Source organism: Mirounga angustirostris, unplaced genomic scaffold (assembly GCF_029215605.1).
Source record: "Mirounga angustirostris isolate CCGP_5_RB_7025 unplaced genomic scaffold, mMirAng1.0.hap1 SCAF_14, whole genome shotgun sequence".
Taxonomy (NCBI): Eukaryota; Metazoa; Chordata; class Mammalia; order Carnivora; family Phocidae; genus Mirounga; species Mirounga angustirostris.
In genome coordinates, this window is record NW_026991722.1 from 52493556 (window position 1) to 52519666 (window position 26111).

The 26111-nt window shown below is 37.7% G+C and overlaps 1 protein-coding gene across 2 annotated transcripts in view; it reads right to left on the minus strand.

Annotated features, from left to right (window-relative positions):
- The window catches only part of MYOM1 (myomesin 1), a 156182-nt gene that overhangs the window by 117401 nt on the left and 12670 nt on the right, over positions 1–26111 (minus strand). For both annotated transcript variants that reach the window (XM_045886981.3, XM_045886982.3), the window contains exons 3-4: positions 24281–24331; positions 18972–19297 (exon numbers count right to left, since the gene is read on the minus strand). In XM_045886981.3, the coding sequence (XP_045742937.1) occupies positions 18972–19270 (299 nt within the window). In that variant the 5' untranslated portion in view covers positions 19271–19297; positions 24281–24331. The remainder of the gene's footprint in view (positions 1–18971; positions 19298–24280; positions 24332–26111) is intronic.

Genomic DNA, 26111 nt, shown 5'->3' on the forward strand with positions numbered 1-26111 from the left:
CATCTTATTCTATTGAATTCTAAAGCTGAATATTGTTTTTAGAGGAGAATGTTTTAAGAAGAATATGTAAGATTTTAATTCTTTGAATTTAAATCAAAAGGTGAAATAAGAAGCAAAATAAGTCAGTCAGAGAAAGACAAATACCATGTGATGTCACTCTTATGTGGAATTTAAGAAACAAAACAGATGAACAGAGGGAAAGGGAAGGAAAAATAAAATAAGATAAAAACAGAGAGGGAGACAAATCATGAGACTCTTAACTCTAGGAAACAAATTGAGTATTGCTGGAGGGGAGGCGGATGGGGAAGATGGGGTAACAGGGTGATGGGCATTAAGGAGGGCACTTGATGGAATGAGCACTGGGTGTTACATGCAACTGATGAATCACTAAATTCTACCCCTAAAACTAATAATACACTATATGTTAACTAGCTTGAATTTAAATAATTTTTTTAAAAGATGAAATAAGGTTTTGATAACCTCTTGGGTGTTTAGTTTTATCTAAATTTTGAAAATCCTCCATCTTAAAGTCAGTTTCTGAGTAGACATGAAACTTGATATGCATGGATCTATTGGGATCTTTTAACTATTAAAACTACAATTAATGTTCTTTATGTACTGAGCTTAAATCTTGAAGCTTTCTGAATTTCAGTTTATGAAGGCATTGAAATTAAGCAATAGTTAAGGATTGATTTGTGTGTGCATACATGCACTTGCACATCTGTAACTGTGTCTAAGTACAAATTCTTGCACTCTGCTACTAACTGGGGTATGTCCTCTGCCTAAATTTATGCCTAAATTTAACCGAATTTAAAGAAATGTCATGGTGTGTATGGCATCATCACATCTACAGCCAGCAGCACCACAGAGAAGGGATGTAGCCAAGGTAGAGAGAGCTCTCTCTGGTAAGCCTATTTCTAACTCAGAATTTAATTCAAATACTTAACAATGACAAAAGATAACCTTCTGTTCTTTCAACTTCATAATTATACTTGACAGGAAAATAAAGAACAAAACCACTTATAAAATCCCAGAACTGGAAGAGATCTCAAGGATATTTATAACAAGCTCCTCATTTTATAGATTTGGAAGACATAAGAGTGCCTTCCTAACTTGCCCGTGTTCACACAGCAAGTTGGTAGCTGAAGTAGGGACTAGCACCCATCTAGGTCAGTGTTCTTACCACTATACCAGTTGTCTCTGACTTTTGTGACTGAGTACTCCTAATCCAAAAATACTGGGGACATGCCACCTACATATGTTTATTTATATGTTCTATGAATATACTACCATATAAATAGTCACACTTTATGAAACATTCAGTCAATAGAAACATTTTAGAGACCAAATTTGAGGGGCGCCTGGTTGGCTCAGTTGGTTAAGCATCTGCCTTCAGCTCAGGTCATGATCTCAGGGTCCTGGGATTGAGCCCTGTGTTGGACTCCCTGCTCAGTGGGGAGTCTGCGTCTCCCTCTCCTCCCTGCTCCTGCCCTCTCTCTCGCTATCTCTGCCTCTGTCTCTCAAATAAATAATCTTAAAAAAAAACAACAACAAACAAATTTGATTTAAAAAAAAATAGTAGTGCTAATATTTCTTCCTATCTTTCCATGGTCTGCCTTTGTGGACACCCCACTTTGGAGATCATAATACTGTATCACACTGCCTGTAATGACTCCCATGGTGATTTGTTATTCCTGAATTTATTCACAGGTTATGAAATCATCACAGTTCAGTTGAAAATATATCATTAAAAAACTCATTAAATTTTACATGAAATAAAATGTTAGTTCCTTAAAGTTATGTTTGTAGTCAACATACAATTTGGGGGAAATTGTCCTAGTTCCCCAGGATGAGTAACTTTATTCATACTTACATTAAGTAGGGATCTGCTTATTGGCTATATCACTTTCCGAAAGTGTCATAACCTATTGGCATGTTCAGAAAAATGATGGGCTGTAGGCATTGTCTTTTGCTGACACTGCTCCCAAACCCTGCATCACCCAACCCTATATGCTCAGGTTATAGTGCATTATTGCTTTCTCTATCTTTCTCACTGCCTATGACCACTCATAGAGATGAACAGTTTTAGTTATCTTTGTATCTGCATTGTGTCCAGTGCCCGAAGGTGTTCAATAAATTTTATTGAATGAAGTGAAATCATTCATCCTCCTTTCATCATACCCTAGCCCAGTGATTCTCAACCTTGGCTTCACACCAGAATCTGCTGAGGAGTTATTAAAAATGACCAATGTAGAGGTGGGACTTCTAGTATGATGGAGTGAGTACTTCAGCAGTTACTCTCCCCAAAAAGCAATGATAAAACTGGATACAGGTGTCAAAACCAACCCATTCAGGGCTCTGAAAATCAACCAAAGACATACACTACACTGAGAAGTAGTTATTCATAAAAAAGCCACTGAACTTTAGGTATGAACAATGGAAGTCTACATGGCATTCTGCCTAGCTTTCTCCCCTCCCCCTCCCCCAGCTCAGTTTATAAGGTATTTCTATCAAAATCGAAAAAGGCATGACAATCAGAATGTTCACTGCCAGAGGGGGCTGACCTGATTTGGAGCAGAACATGTTAAAACTTCACATCCAGCAGCATTGTGAGAAACCCTAGAAATCTAAGTGGTAAACAAACAAGGGAAGACCAGCAACTCAGCCTCAGGTTCCAATCATGGTTGGAAAAAGCAGCAGACTGGTAGATCAGCCAGCCATTTAATAGGAAGATCTGGGAAATAAGACCACCATGGGAAGCCTCCCAAAGTTCTCCATGTGCCTGCATAGGAAAAACTGGATAGGACTCAAATTATCCACACATCACTGGCTGACTAATCCTGTGTTCACGTGCAGAGGACAGACAAGAGAGTCTAGAGGAAAGCAAAGCCAGAATGTATATATTTAAAAGTTACCTGAACTTTAAATGTCCTCCCTAACATACATACAGATCTACTGCCAGAGAGTGAAAGCTTTTGTTTTAATACAATATCTCACCATTCATTGACTGGTCATTAATCTATGCAAACGCAATTTGATCCCTATGAATTCAGGTTTAAAAATGAGAACAATAATTTAAAAAGCAAATTGAGTAGAGACATCAGCAGTCACACAGTTACACACAGTTTACACACACACAGTAAACAGATTCTATAAGTGCATTTACACAAGTTATTAAAACCAAAACACAATGACAACACACTTAAGGGAAAATTCAGAATCCAGAATTGCTACAATATCTAACATGTCCAATATTTAACAACAACAGAAATTATGGAACATGCCAAGAAATAGGAAAATATAATCCATACCAACAGAAAAAAAGCAGTAAATAAAAACTGTCTCTGGGTGGACCCTGATGTTGGATTTAACAAAGACTTCAAAGCAGCAATTCTAAATGTGTTCAAAGACTAATAAAGGAAACCATGTTTAAAGAACTAAAGAAAAGTATTATGACAATGACTCAAAAGAAGAGAGAATGTCGACAAAGACATAGAAATAACAAAATGGGGGGGGGCACCTGGGTGGCTCAGTCAGCTAAGTGTCTAATTCTTGATTGCGGCTCAGATCATGACCTCAGGGTTGTGAGATTGAGCCCCATGTTGGGCTCTGCACTCAGGGGGAGTCTGCCTGAGATTCTTTCCCTCTGTCCTTCCCCCACTCATGCTCTCTCTCTCTTTTCCTCTCTCAAATAAATAAATAAAAACTCAAATTTATTTATTTGAGAGAGAAAGAGAGAGAGCACAAGCAGGGGGAGTTGGCAGAGGGAGAGGGAGAAGCAGGCTCCCTCAAGGAGCCTGACACGGGGCTCAATCCCAAGACCTCATGATCATGACCTGAGCCAAAGGCAGATGCTTTACTGACTGAGCCACCCAGGTACCCCTAAGTAAATAAATATTTTTTTAAAAACCCAAGAAATTCTAAAATAGGATCAAATGAACATTGTGGAGTTTAAAAGTATAATAACTTTAATGAAAAATTTATTAAAGGGACTCAAGAGATTTTAGATAGAAGAATAAAGAATCAGTGAACTTGAAGATAAAAATTATCCAGTCTAAAAAACAGAAAGATGGGATGCCTGGATGGCTCAGTCAGTTAGGCATCTGCCTTCAGCTCAGCTGATGACCCCAGGGTCCTAGGATTGAGTCCCACATCGGGCTCCTTGCTCAGTGGGGAGCCTGCTTCTCCCTTTGCCTGCCACACCCCCTGCTTGTGCTCTATCTCTCTGATAAATAAATAAATAAATAAATAAATAAATAAAATCTTTAAAAATAAAAATAAAAAACAGAAAGAGAAAAGAATGAAGAAAACTTTTAAAACCTTCAGAGATCTGTGGGACAATATTAAACATACCAATATATGAGTAACAGTAATATTGAAAAGAGGATCGATAAAGAGTAGGAAAATATATTCAAAGAAATAATGGCCTAAAGCTCCCCAAATCTGATGAAAACTATTACTCTATGGATCCAAGATGCTCAATAAACCCAGGTAACATACACACAAAGAGATACACACCTAGATAAAGCCAGAGAGAAATCTTGAAAGTAGCAAGAATAAAATGGTTAATCACATATAGGAGAAAAATATATTAATCATTGACACTTTATCAGGAACAATATATCCCAGAAGGCACTGATATGATATATTAAGTTCTGAAAAAAAGTTAATCAAAAATTCTATATCCAGAAAGACAAAAGCAAAAATAAACTATTGGGACTATACCAAAATAAAAAGCTTTTGCATTGTAAAGGAAACCATCAATAAAACAAAAAGGCAACCTATTGAATGGGAGAAGATATTTGCAAGTAATATATCTGGTAACGGATTAATATCTAAAATATGTAAAGAACTTATACAATTCCACATAAAAAATCTGATTTAAAAATGGGCAGAGGACCTGAATAGACATTTTTCCAAATAAGACATACAGATGGCCAACAAACACATGAAAAGATGCTCAACATCATTAATCGTCATGGAAATGCAAATCAAAACCACAGTGAGATTATTGCCTTACACCTGTCAGACTGGCTAGAATCAAAAAGACAAGAAATAACAAGTGTTGACAAGGATGTAGAAAAAAAAGAATCTTTGTACATTGTTGGTGGGAATGTAAGTTGGTGCAGCCACTGTGGAAAACAGTATGGAGACACCTCAAAAAATTAAAAATAGAAATATCATATGATCTAGTAATTCCACTATTGGGTATTTAACCCAAATAAAATGAAAACACTAATTTGAAAAGATATATGCACTCCTATGTTTACAAAAGTATTATTTACAATAGCCAAGGTATGGAAGCAGCCCAAGTGTCCATTGAAAGGAAACAATCAACAAAACCAAAAGACAACCAACAGAATGGGAAAAGATATTTGCAAATGACATATCAGATAAAGGGCTAGTATCCAAAAATCTATAAAGAACTTATCAAACTCAACACCCAAAGAACAACTAGTCCAATCAAGAAATGGGCAGAAGACATGAACAGACATTTCTGCAAAGAAAGTCAGGAAATGACAGATGTTGGTGAGGATGCGGAGAAAGGGGAACCCTCCTACACTGTTGGTGAGAATGCAAGCTGGTGCAGCCACTCTGGAAAACAGTATGGAGGTTCCTCAAAAATTTGAAAATAGAGCTACCCTACAACCCAGCAATTACACTATTGGGTATTTACCCCAAAGATACAAATGTAGTGATCCGAAGGGGCACATGCACCCCAATGTTTATAGCAGCAATGTCCACAATAGCCAAACTATGGAAAGAGCCTAGATGTCCATCGACAGATGAATGGATAAAGAAGATGTGGTATATTTATACAATGGAATATTATGCAGCCATCAAAAATGAAATCTGGCCATTTGCAACGATGTGGATGGAACTAGAGGGTATTACGCTAAGCGAAATAAGTCAATCAGAGAAAGACAATTATCATATGATCTCACTGATATGTGGAATTTGAGAAACAAGGCAGAGGATCATGGGGGAAGAGAGGGAAAAATGAAACGGGACGAAACCAGAGAGGGAGACAAACTATAAGAGACTCTTAATCTCAGAAAACAAACTGAGGGTTGTTGAAGTGGAGGGGGGAGGAAGGGATGGGGTGGCTGGGTGATGGACATTGGGGAGAGTATGTGCTATGGTGGGCGCTGTGAATTGTGTAAGACTGATGAATCACAGACCTGTACCCCTGAAACAATACATTATATGTTAATTTAAAAAAGTCATTCTTATATATATATTCTATTCCATTATATATAAATTCCATTATATCTATATTACATTACTTTATATATATATAAATATATATAATGGAATATTACTCAGTGATAAAAAAAGATAAGATCTTGCCATTTACAACATGGATACACCAAGAAGGCATTATGCTAAGTGAAATAAGTCAAAGATAAATATCATGTGACTTCACTTTATGTGCAATCTAAAAAACAAATAAACAAAAAGCAGAAACAGACCTATAAACATAAAGAACAATCTGATGGTTGCCAGAGGCGAGGCGGTGGGAGGATGGGCAAAATGGGTGAAGGGGAGTGGAAGATACAGGCTTCCCATTATGGAATGAATAAGTCATGGAAATGAAAGTTATAGCATAGGAAATATAATTAATGGTACTGTAACAGTGTCATATGGTAACATGGTAGCTACACTTGTGGTGAGCAGTGCATAATGTATTGACTTGCTGAATCACTATGCTGTACACCTGAAACTAATGGCATTGTGTGTCAACTATACCTCAATAAAAAATTCAGTATCTAATAAAATATCACTCAAAACTAAAGGCTAAGTAAAGATTCCCAGACAAATAAAAACTGAATTGATTGCTAGCAGACCTGCCTGATAAGAAATGCTAAAGCAAATCCCTCAGGTTTAAAGGAAATGACACCAGACAGTAATCTGAACCCACACAAAAAAATGAAGAGCACCACAAAGCAAATAATTGGGTAAATATGTATATGAATATATATATATATTTTTATTCTCTTAAATTCTTTGAAGATATAAGATTGCATAAAACAATAGTTAACACAATGCATTGTTGGGTTTATAATATATATAACTGTAATATATATGACAGTAGTTCAAAAGGCAGGGGAGGAAATGAAGCTATATTGGAACAAAATTTCTATTTCTACCAGTAATAAATTACTATAAATGTGAAGTAGAATGGGATGAGTTAATAAGTGTATTGTAATTCCTAAAGCAATCCCTTTAAGAAAAAAACAAAAAATATAGTTAAGAAACAAAGAAATTAAATGGTACACTAAAAATATCTATTTAACACAAAACAGGGCAATAAAGGAGGAACAAATGAACAAAGGATATGAGATATACCAAAAACCCCACAACAGTACCAAATGTAAGGGTGCCTGGGTGGCTCAGTTGGTTAAGCGACTGCCTTTGGCTCAGGTCATGATCCTGGAGTCCCGGGATCGAGTCCCACTTCGGGCTCCCTGCTCAGCAAGGGGTCTGCTTCTCCCTCTGCCCTCTTCCCTCTCATGCTCTCTGTCTCTCATTCTCTCTCTCTCAAATAAATAAATAAAATCTTTAAAAAAAAAAAAAAGTACCAAATGTAAGTCCAGCCATTTTGGTAATTTTATTAAATGTGAAGGGATTAAAAACTCCAAGGAACAGCAGAGATTGTCAGAATGGATTTTTAAAAACCCAAATGTATGCTGCTATGAAAGCCACACCATAAGTTCAAAGATATATAGGGGCACCTGGCTGGCTCAGTTGGTTAAACATGTGACTCTTGATCTTGGGATTATGATTTAAGCCCCACGTTGGTTGTAGAGATAACTTTAAAATCATAGCTTTAAAAAAAAATTCAAAGACACACATGTGCTAAAGTAAAAGAATGAAAAAGATATACTGTGCAAATGATAACCACAAGGAGCCAGAGAGGTTATATTAATATAAAAAAATATACTTTAAACCAAAATATTACTAGGGACAGAGAGAAACATTTCATAATGGTAAGAGGGTCAATTCCTCAGAAAAGTATGGCAATTAAAAATTTATATGCACCAACGGAGTCCTAAAATATGTGAAGCAAAAAGTGACATAATTGAAAGAAAAAATAGAAAATTAAAAATGACTGGAGACTTCAATATGGTACTCTCAATAACTGATAAAACTAGACAAAAGCAAGGATGTAGGTGTCTTAAATAACACTATCAATCAACTTGACCTAACTGACCTTTCTAGAATACTTTACCCAATGGCAACAAAGTACATATTCTTTTCAACATTCTCCAGGACAGTTCATATGCTACCTCACAAAACAATCTCAATCAACTGAAATGGATTTAAATCATACAAAATATATTATCTGACAGCAGAAGAACTAAATAAGAATCTATAGAAGAAAGGAATTTAGAAAATCCTCAAGCATCAGGAAACTAACAACATACTTCTAAATAACTCACTTACGAGAAAAGAAATCACAATGGAATTAAAAGATATTGTGAACTACATGAAAACAAAAAAACACAACATATCAAAATATATGGGATACGGCAAAGCAGTGGTTAGAGGAATGTTTATAGCTTTAAGTGTCTATCTTAGAAAAGAAGAAAGGTCTCAAATTAATAATTTAAGCACCGGAAGAAGTTTGAAAAAAGATTAAACTAAACATGAAACAAAAAGAAGGGAGATATAATAAAGATTAGAGAAGAAATCAGTGAAATAGAAAAAAGAACAACAACAAATAAAATCAGTTAAACAAAGGTTGGTTCACTGAAAAGATCAAGAAAATTGACAAACCTTTCACTAGACTAACCATGAAAAAAGAGAGAAGACACAAATTACCAAAGTCAAGAATGAAAGAGGAAACATCACTACCAACCCTACAGAAATTAAGTGGCTCACAAGCAAATGGTAGATGCATTTATATCAAGTAATTCAATCACTTAAATGAAATGGAAAAATTCCTATAAAGACTCAAATTACCAAAACTAGCTTGAGAAGAAATTAAAACTCTGAATGGACCAATAATAAATTAAAAAGTTAAATTAGTAATTTAAAATCTTTGCACAATTAAATGGCTTCACTGAAGAATTCCATCAAACATTTAAAGAAATAATACCAATCGCTTCCTAATTTCTTCCAAAACAGAGGAGAAGGAAACACTTCCCAACTTATTCTATAAGGCCAGTATTACCCGATATCAAAGCCAAACAAAGACATTATAGTAAAAGAAAACTACAGACCAATATCCCTCATGAACATAGATGCAGAAATCCTTCACACAATATTAGCAAACTGAATCCAGCAACATATAAAATATTAAACTAAGTGGAGTTTATCTCAGGAATGCAAGGTTGATTTACCATTTGAAAATCAATTAGTGTAACATATACCATATTAATAGAATGAAGGACAAAAATCACATTATCATCTCAATAGATGATAGTATTTGACAAAATTCAGCATTCCTTCATGTTAAAAACTCTCAACAAAATAGGAATAGAAGGGAACTTCCTCAATGCGATAAAGGTCATCTATGAAAAATCCATAGCTAGTATCAAATTTAATAGTAAAAAGAATAAATGCTTTCCTCCTGAAATTGGGAATAAGGGTATGATATTTGCTCTTGCACTTCTATTCAACATTGTATCAGAGTTTCTGGCCAGGACAGTTTAAAAAAAAACAACAACAACTGAAAGGAAGAAGTCTATCTTTAGTTGTTGATAGAATCATGTATGTAGAAAATCCTAAGAAATACAAATACACACAAAAATGCTAGTACTAATAAATTAGTTCAGCAAGGTTACAGGATACAAAATCAAAACACAAAAATTATATTTCTATGTACTAACAATGAACAATGCAAAAATACAATTAAGACAACTGCATTCACAATAGTACCAAAAATATAAAATATTTAGGAATAACTTTGACAAAGAAGTATAAAACTTGTATTTGAAAACGATAAAACATTATTATGATAATGGTGAAAAAAGATCTGAATAAATAAATATTCCATGTTCATGGACTGAAAGACTTGACATTGTTAAGATGACGCATTTTTCAAAATTGTTCTACAGTTTCAACATGATTCTTATCAAAACCCCAGCAGATGTTTTTCTTTGTAGACATTGACAAGGTGATCTTAAAATTTATATAAAAAATATGAAGGAACACATAGGCAAAAGATTTTCCATAAAAGAGGAACTAAGTTGAAGACTTATGTTCACCCATTTCAAAACTTTTTCTAAGCAACAGTAATTAAACCCCTGGGATACTGGTGTAAGGATAGGCATATAGATCAGTGGAACAGAACTGAAAGAAACAAACCTTCCTATTTATGATCAATTAATTTTTTATAAAGGTGCTAAGGAATTAAAGGGGAAAGAAAGTCTTTTCAACAAATGATGCTGGAACAATTGTATATCCATATGTGAAAGGATGAGTGTAGAACTTTACTCAATATCACACATATAATTTAATTAAAAATGAATCAAATTTCTATATGTAAAAGCTAAACTTACAAAACTCTTAGAAGATATGAAAGGGGAGCCTGGGTGGCTCAGTTGGTTAAGCATCTGCCTTCAGCTCAGGTCCTAAGATCAAGTCCCAAGTTGGGGCTCCCTGCTCAGTGGGGAGTCTGCTTCTCTCTCTCCCAGTCCCCCCTACTTGCATTCCCTCTCTCGCTGTCTCTCTCTCTGTCAAATAAATAAATAAAATCTTTAAAAAAAAAAAAAAAAGAAAACCATCCTTCTTGGCTGTCTGCTCCTCGAGACAGCCACTCCGCGTTTCTCATATCTGAAGTTCCATCTCTTTCATCTTCAAGACCCCCTAGAGGGTCAGGAGAAAGCACTTGAAGTTTGCAGTCTCTTTTTCCATTTCTACTTTTCCATCAGCCACATTTCTCCCTCTTGCAAAACTTGAAAGAATACTTTCTTTAGGGTTTTACAAAAAGGTTGTTTTGGATCTACTTTTGATTTAAAACAACTTCATTCAATGATCCTCCTTTGATATGGGATCATGTCAAGCTCAACACTTTCTACTGACATTTCAATTTTCCTGTTTCCCAATCTCAACACTTATGGAGGTTTCAGGAGAACATCAAAGTTAGTAGATAAATAGGAGGCTTTGAGTCCTTTCTTTTTTGCTAATATACTTTGCAGAAAAAGCTACTTATAAGATATAAACATGAATTTAGTTTGATCAACATCACTCTTGAAATTTACTGACATGTAGTGTCATAACAAACAACCACCCTTGGGTTTTTTGTTTGTTTTGCATAATTTGCCTTATACTTATCCTTTCTCCCCCCATCTCCATTTCTTTCTCAGCAACAGAAATATCTCATTTTTAGTTTTTAAAAAATGTTTAGTTACTTAAATAGGAATATAACCACAATTTTTTCTTCTATTTATTGCTTTATTTTTCCACTATTTAAGTTTCCACTGATAAGTAACATTTTTGGTAACTTTCCACAGCTAATGTATAGCCGTGATCTAAAAGCAAATACCACGGGGGTCCGAACCACTTCTCAACATGAATGTGGAACAGTCATGTGTCCCAGAAAAGGCGGATGAGTAAAACACTGAGAGATTTAAATATTTTGTGGTTCTTATCTACATATATCCTTCAGTTTTTATCCATTTCTGACTATTTTAGCAATTGATCTAGATTATGTACTATTTTTAAGCAGAAGTGAAAGGGTTTACTCCTTATTTCCTTGATATTATATTATGCAGGCTGTTTGAAGATAGTATCAGGAGAAGCCTTATAAAGTCTAAATCTGTGAACTAAAAATTTTCCAGGACTTTTAAAAGTTAGTCTTACTAACTTATTTACAAGGCAGCCCAGAAACCCACATCCCACCCCACTTTGAGGATGGTCACTATGGTGTCATGGAAGCTACCTTCCTCATTTGAAGTGCTCCTGCTTTCTCTTGTTTCATCTAGAAAGGCTGCTGTGGAAAAGGTCAAGCCTGTTGCAACAGCTCCCATGGGCTTCCAGAGTTCACAGACCTCTGTGGGGAAGCTCAGTTACACCTCGCTGCCCAACCAGCCAGGAACAAAGCTAACATTTCACATCAGAGCCTGGGAGATACCACTTTGCCCTTCTTCTACTTTTGGCTGACTCCTTCTATTCTACTCTATTAAAGGACATGCCTTCCTCTCACAGGATGGTTCACCTGTCTGGGGAAGATGAATGCCATTCTGGAAGTATCTTGTATCATCTAAACTTGGATTTAACCTGCAAAAGAACCCAGCAAATAATATTTTTTGGATAACAAAGCATAGGTAGCAGAGAATGAGCCAACATCTTTCCTGGCCTCAGTGTAAGGAAGGGCTTAAGTTAGATGAACTTTTGGTCTCTTCCTGCTTTGCCCATTTCACAGTTCCATGGATCTACAAACTGGTGATTATATGAAGCTGGTATTATCAGGAGTCATACTCCTAGGGACAGGAGATTGAACATGGTGAGGGCTACTCTCCTTGGTCTCAGGGTATGTCTTTGGGATTCAGTGCATAATTGCCTTTTAAAGAAGCAAATAGCAATAAACTTGCCTATTGCTGGGGGGGGGGGGCGAGAAGTAACTGGCTTTTCCGCTTTCATTAGATTTTCCTCTGACCTTCTCTGATCACATGGGAAGTAATTTAATTCATCATTTTCTGGGTACTTAAATTCTGTAAGACAAATCCCAGAGCGTTGTATTGATTTTTGTAACCCAGAAACCATGATGCTTTTTCCTTATATATATAATAGTTAAACTTTTATTTAGAGAAGAGGCTATAAGACTATTTCTAGAGGAGAAAAGATAAGAATATACAACCTGGATATATCAGTAGTTTTCCAAGCAAACTTCATTTCCCATAACAGTCTATGGTTCAATAATCTTTTGTAATTCAGATTCAGCTACTTGAATCTACAGGTGGACTCAAATCCCCATACAACTATGGTTATTTCAGGTACTTTTCTTCTTAAGTCCCATAAAAAGCACCAACAATGGGACAAGCTACTTTGTTGAATCTTGGGGAATGGAGAATAAGCATATGGTATTACCATCATCACATTACCTAAAGAGAATCTTAGAAAATTCATTGTATACAGAAAAATCTATATGGATCTTTTCACAGCCTCAAAACTATGTGGCTACGGGAGCTGAAAAGCCCTATGAAAAAAATTGGTGGAATTCAGAATTCAGCAATAACTAACAGACCGCCATATCTGTTCTGACTGCCCATCTGCTCCTGCCTGGACTATAGCATTAGCCTCCTACCTGGGTAACCTGCTTCTGCTTGTGCACCAGTCTGTTTTCCACACAGCAGACACACCGATCCTGTTACAGCTTAAGTCAGCTCATATCATTCCTCTTCCCTAAACTTTGTCACAACTCCCTCCAACTCAGAATAAAAAATTCTTACAATGGCCCACAAGACCCTATATGGTTGGCCTTGCCCTAGTATTACCTTTCTGACATCTTCACCGGCTCTTTCCCTCACTCCTCCATTCCCTCAGTGGCCTCGATGCTGTTCCTTGCTGAAAGGCCTTGCAGTGGCAATTCCTGATGCCTGGTGCACCTTTCTCCCAGAGAACTCCCTCTGCTACTTCATGTCTTTGCTCAGATATCACCTTCTCAAAGGGGTGTGCCCCCCATACCTGATCCTTCTTAGCCTACTCTATTTTTTATTGCTTCCATAAAATCTACTACCTTCTAGCATGATATAAAATTCAATGTCTTTTTTATTATGTTTATTGTTTATGGCCTGTCCCTCATGCTAGAATATATGCTCCATGAGGGCAGGAACCTTTGTCGGTTTTGTTCAGCAGTTTATCCCAAGCACCTGGCACAGTGCTTAGCACACAGGAGGCACTCAGGAAGTATTTGTTGAATGAATGACCAATACCTAGACTTCAATGACTGTCCCCATGCGCCAGCTATTACACTAAGTACCTTATGTCATTATTTCTTTTAGACTTCGCAACATGAGGGATGAACATTTTCCCCACTTCACAGATGAAGAAACTGAGAGGTTAACTAGCTCCTGAAGTCACAAGCCTAACTGCAAGGAAGCACAGGCTCATTTGACCCCAAAGACTATCCACTTTGCATTATAACATCTGGAAAAGAATATGTAGAAAGTGGATACTAGTCTGATGCCAACAGCTGAGGTCAAGACACAAAAATGTCCACAAGGCAGTAGATTTCTTTGCTAACGTCTTTTGAGACCACACCAGGGTGGGAAATGGAGCAAGTTCTCAGGTCCCCCTCAGTCTCTGCTGCAATCAGACCTGCCAATAGAAGATGAGGGCTTCTGTGTTTAGTGGTCTCTATTTTTAGCACTTGTATCTTCTGTCTGAATTGGAATTGTTTTGAGATTAGCGTGTTCTTTGCAAACTATAATAGTAGTAACAACCGAGAGGAGTTGATCAATGTGACATGAGTGCAGGTTGAGGGCACAATTTAAGGTTAGGCAGAATGCCCCAGGCAAGTCACTATGTCTGATTCTAAGTGACAAGTTAAACAGTCTGTGAGGTTCCAGGTTTGGCATTCATGAATGCTCCTAGGATCGCCTGTTCCCTACTCTGAATCTTAGTTATTCTGGTGTTCAACAGCTTCTCCACAAGAAGGGCAAATAAAAGGAAATATAATGAAAAACTATATATTGATGCTTCAAGAAAAATCTGGTGGCCAGGAGGTCAAGGGGAGTTAGCTGATTATAACTGTCAATGGGTACCCATGAAAAGAGTGGAGGGTTTGGGGTAGGATGGGGGTTCAAATCATCATTCTACCCCTTCTTAGTGCAAGAGAGAAAAGTTATTTAATCAATTTGGTCTCTGATTTTCTCATTTTTAAAATGGGGATATAATTTCTACCTTTCAGGGTTATTGTAAGGATACAATGGTACAGAGGATGCTGTGCTGAGTTGCATCATATGGGTTGAATGTCAATCTGTTTAGAACCAAGCAATTAAATATCTACCATTTCAACAAAGGGTTGAGGGGCAACTTTACATCCCTCCATCATCTAAGAACTATGCTGTGTTGTCTCTGCTTTTTGAAAGTTATTCATTCCTATCAAGTGTAACAAAATATTTCACTTATTATTTCCAACTTAATGTATGATCCAGCCTACTCAAAAGAAAAGAAGGAACCCTGATTCTCATAATACCACACTCCCTGTAAACATCTGCCTTATTTCATCCTAACTTTGTATAATATTGGCATTAAGAAAGGGATCCTCAGGCCACACACGGGGTTGTCTGATGTTTACATGTTGACTTTCCAGGGTGGTGGTTCTGACCTTTGTTGAGTCACAGGGTTCTCTGAGAATCCGGTGAAAGCTACCATCTTTCTCAGCAAAAACAAATTCTCAACTGTGCCTAATTTTGCACATAATTTCAGATCACCTAAGACCCTCCATTCATGGATAGAAGTTAAGAACCATTGCCTAATGGTAGTTATGAGTACAATTTCTCCTTTAATCTCTGATAGTATTTGTGGATTACTAGCATAAAACAATAATCTTGTGTCATTTTTGTCTTCCTGAATTAGGGTTTTTTTTTTTCTCACTGTGACTAAGAATAAAGGCATTTAGAATATGTCTTCCAGGATTTATTTTATAACCCTGGGTTCAGAATTCAATTGGTAACTGATCTGTGCTTACAACCACATTGATGTTGAACGGGCCATTGTTCCTAAGACCTACTGAGGTCAGCCAAGCCCTGAGCACATATAAATCTCCATAGTTTCCACTTTACTACTGGACATCTAACTACAAAGCAGAGGCTAAAAATAGATCAAGCCTAGTGTTTACATACATTCCATGGAACCACATTTCTAAACCTAGGGGTTTTAATCAACACTTCACAATCCAAAGAGAGATATTTCATTCAGCAGGGAAAAGTTATTCCATTTTGAGAGAGCAAAAACACAACCTAAAGGAATTATGAAGATTTTGAAATGTTCAAAGAATATTATCTGAACCTGTTAGCTCTAGGTCTAAAAAAAAGAAAAACTAAAAACCCCAGCATTAGGTTGACTTTCTTTTCCTTTACACTGCATTACACAAAGGAAAAAAATATTGGTGTTTTCTTCCCTCTCTTGTTTCTAGGCCAACATTTCTAGGTCAACATGTTTCTGCCAAGAAGTTTGAGTTCTTCAAACATTAAGCCATTAATGAATAGCTACCTACCTACCTATCTACATAAATATAGACATTGTAGGAAAGAACACAATATGAAGTGGAGTATAGAAAAATGATTACAGTTCCATTTCCTATAGAAACTTTACTATGTGAGGCTTTTTAAAGCTGAAATGGCTAAGTCTTCCAAAGATAACACAGAGCAAATGTTTTCTGAACAAAATATAAAAGTGCTCAAAGGTTTAATTACTAATGTTTAATATAATATATCCCAGTATAAAGAAATATGAATATTACACATGTGGTTAAAAGGATGTTTTGTTTAAAATTAAAATAATTTGGGCGCCTGGGTGGCTCAGTTGGTTAAGCGACTGCCTTCGGCTCAGGTCATGATCCTGGAGTCCCTGGATCGAGTCCTGCATCGGGCTCCCTGCTCGGCGGGGAGTCTGCTTCTCCCTCTGACCCTCCCCCCTCTCATGTGCTTGCTCTCTCTCATTCTCTCTCTCTCAAATAAATAAATCTTTTAAAAAAATAAATTAATTAATTAAATAAATAAATAAAATTAAAATAATTTAACATAAAATTTAGCAATAGAGTTGAAGAAGTAAAGATCTCTTTAAAATACAAATTCATAAAACTTGTAGATCATACTGCTTTGGAGAAATGAAATAAGTACACAAGCAGTTCCATTAGCAACATCTTCTATAGACTCAGTACAGGCAGTCCATGAAAATGGATATTTAAAATGTAATCCTCCTCTATTAAAAGACAGCTGCTTTCCTAAACGAGGTTCTTAATGTTCTACAGAACATTCTTCAGAACAAAATGATGCTGTCCCATACACATGGTGTTAATTCCTCTCAACTTTCCTTTGGAAGGCAGTTCATTTAAAGCAAGTGCTAAAAGAAATGAATTCACCTTAGTGACCATATTTCCATATTTACAACCAACACCAAGTCCTGCTGAATATCCCATGAAAGTGAGATTGCAAAATGATCCTGTTCCATTTTAAATGGAATTTCATAACGTGGCCATCAGACATTCCAGGCAAACCCCATCGGACTCTGGTTCTGTTACTAAACAGAGCAGAAGGGTCCCAGGAGGTCCCTGTCAGTGCCCGAGAAACAACAGCCATAGATCAGGTGCTGCTTAAACCCAATGGGGATTCAGGAATTTCTGCCTTCAGAAACTAGCCTCACTTCTATTCATATAATCCACTGCATTATTTCCTCAATAACTTCTTTAACTCCCAGAAAGAAACACTTTTCTAGTTGTCCTAACAGATATTTTGTGGACTTAAATTTTGTAAGACTTAAAATTATATTATGTTGATAACTAAAAAAATGCAATCTATGCCAGATGCTTTGGAAAGGCAGACTTGAGGCAGCAGGTGGTTATTTACCATATATCCCAGAAATGTTTACATTTCCAAGTTCAGCAATTCCTTCTGTGGACTATAGATAGATTTTTAATAAAATCACGTGAATCTTGCAAGTGTTTTTTAATCCCAATGAAACATTTCATTCTGGATATCAAGAAAATAAAAACCGGCTTGGGCTGAGAAAGTAAGCATCTGCCCAGCATTCATCAGGCTGGAACTACAGACACAGAAGCCAACTGCAAAGTTCACAGAAAACATTTCTCTCAGGGACACTGCTGCTAAAAAGGGTTGTGGTAACCTCCTTCTCTGAGTGACTACAGACTCACTGAGAAACTTTCTTCTCTAATATCAAGATTACCAGTAAGTTTGCTGTTTGAAATTTTATCAGTAAGAATGAGACATTGCCTGGATGACCCCATTTGCTGTTGACACAGAGAAGCAGCCTCAGTTCCCAACTCAGGTGCTTAGCTCCACATAAAGGGCTTCTGGATACAACAGTCCTCAACTTCACTGTTTCCAATAGAAACAGGACACTGGGTTTGCTTTGCAGACCAGACCTGCATGTAAACTCCACTCTTCCTAGAATCCTAATATAGTAACTCTCTCTTTTCCTCTGCTGTGTGGTCTCCCTCATTGCAATGGGTTGATAAATCTACTTTTATCAGAATACAGGTTTGTTTCTGGTAGTCTTAGGCTGACTGAGATAGGGGCTTGGTTGTATAAAATGCTCTAGCTAAAAAAAATATCTGCTGCCTACCTGAACAATGGCTCAGAATTCTAATACTGGCGCTCAGAATTCTAATACTGGCTCTCAGATACTGAAAAAGTAGAACGCATCTCTACTGTGGTTTGGGCGCCTGTGACCTGTGAATTTTAAATTCTATACTGGCTTCTCATCTAAGTAGAAACATTCTGAGGGCCAGGAAACCTGCTGTGAGCGTTGAAATGATGTTTTCTGGCTCTGCTGCTACTGAATGTTGAACTCAATCTGTGGCAGAACGCCTCTGCTTCTAGCAATATCACAGTTGGCAACGCAAGCAAGACACGCCAGTGTGATTATGAAGCTCTCTGTGAAACTCAAACGGTAAAGGGAAACAGGTACATGTAAGTCCCAGGTCTCCCAAATACAGGGCCTCACTCCACAGCTGATTTGTTTTTTTAAAAGATTTTATTTATTTATTTCAGAGAGAGAGAGAGAAAGAGAGCGCAGGGGAGAAGCAGAGGGAGAGGGACAAGCAGACTCTGTGCTGAGCACAGAGCCCTATACGAGGCTTGATCTCAAGATCCTAAGATCATGACCTGAGCCAAAACCAAGAGTCAGATGCTTAACGAATGAGCCACCCAGGTGCCCCACTCCAAACCTGATTTAAATGTAGGGCTGCCAGACCAAAAGAAGGGAAAACATGATGTAGGAGGGTTATTCAGAGAGTGTGCCTTTGAGCTAAGGTTGGAAGGCTGCTTCTGACATACCCGTGGGAGTAGCCGTAATCGTAGGCCGAGGCTGTCTTCCGACTGGCTGCGAATGCATGGGTAGATTCAGTGGCCCGGGAGGCCTGCTGCTGGTAGGAGCCCGTGGACGCCTGGCTGAAGGCCCCGGATTCCTGGCGGTGCGCGGTGGCGGAGCGGCTGCTGTAGGCCGTGGAGCCATGGGTGTAGATGGCAGAGCTTTTCTTCTCCTGCTGGTACTGGCTCATGGTGCTGCGAAGGTCCCTGTTTCTGTAGCTGCTGTCATAGTGCTGGTGGAGCTTCTGATAAATGGGCAGAGACATCGTGTGCCCTGGAGGGAGACAGGTGACCTACAAGAAAGCAGCAACTTGTGAGTGAACTATTAAGAAACAAGGTATCTAAATCAATATGTAAAAATAAATACTCTTACCTTTTCCAAAGAGCAAATGGAAAAGGACGTGAAGGTTAGCTTAACTGGTTACTCAGCAAACTTTCTACTTCATAGCCCACATAAGCCCGCTCCACCATTGGGCTGCCTTCTAATCTGGGTTTGGTTTTTTGGGTTTTGTTTTAATAACCAGGAGGTCTTTACAAAGCTTCCCTACCCTAGCTATTGTGTTTTTTCCTCAGACCTTTCATAATATGTATTTCAAATTTTCTGGCATTTTATCCTGATAGGGGCTTCGTCTGGAAGAATATGTAATGATGGAGAGTCTGTGTCATGGTCAATGTGGTTTCATTCAACAAATAATTATTGAGCACCTACTATAAGCCTGGTACTGTTCCAGCACAAGAAATACGGAGATGAACAAAACGAAATCCCTGCTCTGATAACCTTAGCTAGAACTTTATATTCTATTGCAGGTGATAGCCAATAGAGAAAATAAGTAAAATATAAGGTAAAACAGAATGGGCTAAATGCTACAGAGAAAAATAAAGCAGGAAAGGGAGTTGGGATGCAATTTTAAACAGTCTCATCAGGGATGGCTTCTGAGCATAAAAGTGTCATCTGAGCATGAGAAAATTAGAAGAAGAGTGTCCTAGATGGAAGACCATAGCAAAGACTCTAGGGTGTGCACATGCGTGTTGTACTCCAGGCAGTGAAGTACAAATAGGCAGTGAAGCTACAAGGAGTGAGCGGGGTGCAGGGAGATGGATAGGAGATGATGCCGGGGGCGGGGGGTGGGGGTGTAGGTCTGATGAGCAACTGTAGGGTCTTTGTCTTTCCCTCTGAAAGGGCTGGAAAAACCATCAGAAGGTTCCAAACTGAGACTCTTGCTGATGTATAAAGGACAGACTATTGAGGGACAAGAATGAAAGCCAGAAGACCAATTAGAAGGCTGTTATAGGGGCACCTGGCTGGCTCAGTCAGTGGAACGTGCGACTCTTGATCTCAGGGTTGTGGGTTTGAGCCCCATTTTGGGTGGAGAGATTACTTAAAAATAAAAGCTTTAAAGAATTTTTTTTAAGGGCGTCTGGGTTGCTCAATCGATTAAGCATCTGCCTTCAGCTCAGGTCATGACCCTGGGGTCCTGGGATAGAGCCCCACATCTGGCTCCCTGCTCAGTGGGGAATTTGCTTATCCCTCCCTCTCTACCCCTCCCCGTGCTCATGCGTGCTCTCTCTCTCAAATAAATAAAATCTTAAAAAAAACTTTTTTAAAAAAAGAAGGCTGTTATGAACTGAGTTATATTCCCCCAGATTCATATGTTGAAGTCCTAACCACCAGCACTTCAAAATGTGACTATATTTGGAAACAGGGTCTTTACAGAGGAAATAAGGCTAACGTGAGATTATTAGGATGGGCCCTCATTCAATATGACTGGTGTCTCTATACGAAGAGGAAATTAGGACACAGATGTGTACGTATACAGAGGAAGACTATGTGAAGAGAAAAGAAGATCATCAATAAGCCAAGAAGAGAGGCCTCCGATAAAAATAATTCTACCAACACCTTGATCTCAGATTTCTAGCCTCCAGAATTGTGAGAAGATACATTTCTGTTGTTTAAGGCACCCAGTCTGTGGTACTTTGTTAGGGAAGCCCTAGCAAATGAAGGCAAAGGCCATTGCAATAGTCCAGGCTAAAGATGACAATGGTGGCAATGGACATGTGAGAAGTGATCAGACTCAGTACATGTCTTGAAGGTAGAACCAACAGCATTTGCTGAAAGTTCTGAATTAGGGTGTGAAACAAAGAGAGGGGTGAGAGATGATCCTGAGGTTTTCTCCTGAGTAACTGGAAGATCAAAGTTGCTGTTAACTGAGATGGGCAGGAGTGTAAGAAAGCACAGTTAGGGATGAAAGAACAGATGAGTCTGAGATATTCTACAGTTGAGATACTTGCTAGACATCCAAGTGGAGATGTTAAATTGCATTCATGACTTTGGAGCACAGGGTAAAGGTCCAGGATGGACACCTGCATTCAGCAGTCACCAACATATAAGATGGTACATAAAGCCAAAAAACAGATGAAAAGTCCTAGGACTGAACACTGGAGTTTGCTTATATGGTTGACCCTTGAACAATGCAGAGGCTAGAGGTGCCAACCCCACCCCCACCTGCACAAAAATCCGCCTATCACCTTTGACTTCCTCCTGAATTTCATTACCAATAGCCAGCTGTTGACTAGAAGCCTTACTGATAACATAAACAGTGGATTAACACATATTTTGCACCTTATATGTATTTTATACTGTATTATTACAATAAAGCTAGAGAAAAGAAAATATTAATAAATCAAAAAGAAAATACATTTACAATACTGTACTATATTTATCCAAAAAAATGTGTGTAAGTGGGCCCATGCAGTTCAAACCCCTGTTGTTCAAGGGCCAACTGTATTATCTTATAATGAACTCTGTCAAATCTCACAAGCACTTCAAAAAGGTATAGTGTCAAACCAGATTATTTGCTCCCTTAAAGAATATGAAGTCTTCTAATCTTCTTACATAAAGAAGTAAGAGTCAGTCATAGTGTAGCAGTTTGTATTGTGAACTTGAGCTAACAGTTCAACTGACAAAAAGATAAGTTTGCTTAGCATAGGGAGGGGAGGCTTCACAGTGCATGAGTTTCTTTTTTTTTTTTAATTTTATTATGTTATGTTAATCACCATACATTAAATCATTGGCTTTTGATGTAGTGTTCCATGATTCATGTTTGCGTATAACACAAAGTGCTCCATTCAGTATGTGCCTTTTTTAATACCCATCACCAGGCTAACCCATCCCCCACCCCCTCCCCTCTAGAACTCTCAGTTTGTTTCTCAGAGTCCATAGTCCCTCATGGTTTGTCTCCCCCTCTGAATTCCCCCCCCTTCATTTTTCCCTTCCTACATGAGCTTCTTGAATACTATGTCCACTGACAGGAGTCTATCAAGCCACATTGCTAACTTACCTCGATGAAGTAATAGTTTTATGAAAGCCCCTCCTCCAATTTGTAATGTTTTTGTGCATGTTCTGAAATGTTTTTAACATTTAAAATATATTTAAACATTTAAATAAATAAGCATAAATAACATTTAAAAATTTAAATATTTAATTTTACAAGTAAAATTGGTTGTGAGATAATTTTTTCCAAATCTCTTCTTTGATCATTTTAAATGAGGAATGAATCCTTTTAAACTTGCCATGTTTTTGTCAAGTTTAAATCTACTTTTTATTTAAACTCTTTTATTTATTTATTTATTTTTTAAAAAGATTTATTTATTTATTTATTTGACACAGCGAGAGAGGAAATACAAACGGGGGGAGTGGGAGAGGATTAAGCAAGCTTCTCGCAGAGCAGAGAGCCCGATGAGGGGCTCGATGCGGGGTTCGATCCCAGGACCCTGGGATCATGACCTGAACCGAAGGCAGATGCTTAACGACTGAGCCACCCAGGCACCCCTATTTAAACTCTTTTAAAAGTCAGTATGTATTCCCTAGAGAAGAAAATCCAGCAAACTGCACTCCAGAAATATTTGTCTTGGGGCTCATGGAAGATATCAGTCTACATGGCATTTCCCAAGAGGAAAAAAATAGCTACTAGGCAAGCAACTTCGCTTCAACCCTTAAATAGATTGCTATCTTCTGTTCTAAAACATACAGAAAATTACCATATGTAATGAATAATTATTAGATAAATTTTGATAAAACAAAGGGATTTGAATATATTAATACAGAAATATGTTAAGCAGTTATAAAGATAATAGGTAAGTTTCTTTAATGATACACAGTATATTGTAACATGGCAAATATTATTTAAATGACATCCAAATAAATGATGAATAACCTTCTTATGTATTATGTTATAAGCTAAGTTCATATATGCTAACGTGACTTGAAATGCTGTCATTTTCACAAAATAAAATCTTTAAATATCTTGCCCCAATTCTACTTTCCACTTTCTTTATTTCTATTTTCCCCAAAATATATTTATTTTAATAGTATTTCATATCACAGACACATGCATAATGTATTACAAATAAACAGGGTCTGGCTTTAAGTCATCAGAGCTGGCTGTCACCACTCTGACCTCTGGAATGAAGGTAAGCTACCTTCTCTTCATCAGGTAAGTGAGGATTATCCCCAACACATGACTGCTAGAGTATGTTGGGAAGAAAGGTGGTTTGGTTGTCTCCTGTTTCTTTAAGACCTGCATTTTCTTTCTGAACATAATTTGGGAACTTTGGAAGAAATACTAATTCCATAATTGTAATCCTGATATGATACTTTTGTATAGGCATTAGAGGCTAAAAGCTGATTTAAATCATTCACAGAAAGTGTTAGCTTTAGGATCATTCTGTGGGGATCTATGTTGCCACTGAAATATTATTTAACCATTTCCATGTTAGAAATACCATAATGCACTCTTACACCTATTCACATGGCATTGTCAAAATCACTGAATTAGAAACCAGGGACTTCAGAGTTAATTTACCTCGTTTGGTCTAATTTATAATCAGGACTATTGCAGGCATATGGAAGATAGAAAACACATTGTATCCTGCCACCTCATCCATTCCAGATTTTAACCAGATCATTGAACTATAACTTGGAAAGAGTACTGGGACTCACACTTACAGTTCCACCATTATCCCCTTATGGTTCCAGAAACAGTAGCTTAACTTAAAAAGAACAGCATGGATGTGAGAGGAGAGCAGTGCCAGCGAAAACTGGCACCCTGCTGCTTTTGTCTCCCTTCCCAGGGGCTCCCCTTCGCTATTTCTCTCCTCTTCTGACCGCTCTCTGAGAAAACCACTGAACTCACAAGATGGAAAGAAACCACACACATGCAATGCTGTTAAGTACATCAAATATCAAGTGCATTCTTCTACCTCAGTGTCACACTTACCCGTGTTCAAAGGAGTGATGGTGGTAGAAATGCTCCGATGTGGCTGTGGAGCTGGATGAGAGAATGAAAAACCCACGTCAGTTGAATCCCAAAAAAAAGTGAAGAGGCAGGGCTAAAGACAGGACCCGGGGGACCAGTTCAAAAATAATGCATGTGGTCAGGCAGGAGAATGTCAGAGCCACATAGCCAGCCTTTTATGGCCAAGAGGGCAGACAAATATAGCAGCAAATGGGGAGGGGAGTCCTAACGAGAGGAAGAAAGAGGCCCTCACAGGTAGCTGCTTCAGTAATGTAATTACACCAATGCAAGTCAATGGGTCTGTCCTGATTAAACCAAATGCAGGATTTTTATTTGGCTGTAAGAGCTATTTTCAATCTCTTTATCACTGGATATTTAAAAGTGTAATGGAAAAAGTAATTTGTGCTGAGAACTAAAAATAGGTGTAGTAATTTGATTCCCAAAATGGACTTCATGGAATTTTAATGCCAAGATATGGTTCTGGGTGTGCTGTTCGTGACACATGTACAGTACATCTAAAAGACACAAGGTGAAAAAAGAACTTGAGGCTAACTAAACGCAAAACAAGTTAAAAATGGGTTGCATGTGCTGGTAATTTTGGTCTGACAATACACAGCCACTGTTTCTCTCGTGTCAGGAAAGTTTTTCAAAGTCGCAGCTTCTAGCTTGAGTATTTGAATCCCCTTTTTCATTAAATTAAAGCCTTTGAGAAGCAATACATTTTATCTTTCCTAAAGTCAGAGTAGGGTCAGTCTGTCCAACAAGAGATTCTCTTTCTTTGCTTTTCAGACTATGTAACAAATTAACAGGTGGCATAACCTGGTGGTCAGAGCCTGCATTTTAGAGGCAGACTAAAGCTAGATTCCTGGCCATCGAGGGCACTTAACTGCCATGCAACCTCAAGCAATTAATTCTCCTTCCTAAGTTTCATTTTCCTTCTCTACAAAATAATATCCAAAGTATGGGAATGCTGTGGAGATTAAATGCAATAATGCATTTAACCCAGTGACTGCCACATAATACTCAGTGAACATCAACTATTATTACAGAAATAAACTCATTGTTCAGATTATACATATTGAGCTGGTTGGTTATGTTCTGACATGATATTACAGTGATATTACCTCAACTGAACACAGATCACTTGTATCTATCAAAATATTGAACTGACCCAATATCATAGTCTACTTTATAATAACTTCCTTGGTGACAACTACAGTTAACACTAATGCACTGTGATGAGCACTTTATATACATGACCTCACTTAATTCTCATGGTGCCCTGCAAGCGAGGTATGATTAGCTTCATTATACAGCCAAGGAAATCAAGACTTCGAAACGCAAAGTCATTTGCCAAAAATCACACAGCTAGTAAATGACAAATGAAATTCATTCAATCCATATTTGGGCTCTGAATCCCATGCATTTTTTGTCAGGTATTGATGGATCCTCTAGTGACACTTCGTTTACAAGAAACTAGATATTTTGCAATGGTCTTCAAGCACAATTTAAGTCTCCATTCATAACCAACAGCAGCTTCTGAGCTAGGCAAAGTGCGCAAAAGAATGTATTCCACTTAGTCCTGACGCTGTTTCCTGGTAAAATTCAACTTGGCACTTCTTCATCTACACATACCTCCTGTGAGTATGCATATGGATGTTTTAGCTATTTGGAATCCATATGACAGTTTTCGAAGCTTCATGTTCCCCAAGCATCCCTATGTTCTCTAAACATCCAATATAGAATGGTAGTGGTTCTGAGTTTTGTCCACCAGGCATTGGAATGGTTCCCAGTGAGCTGTTTCTCTAGAGAA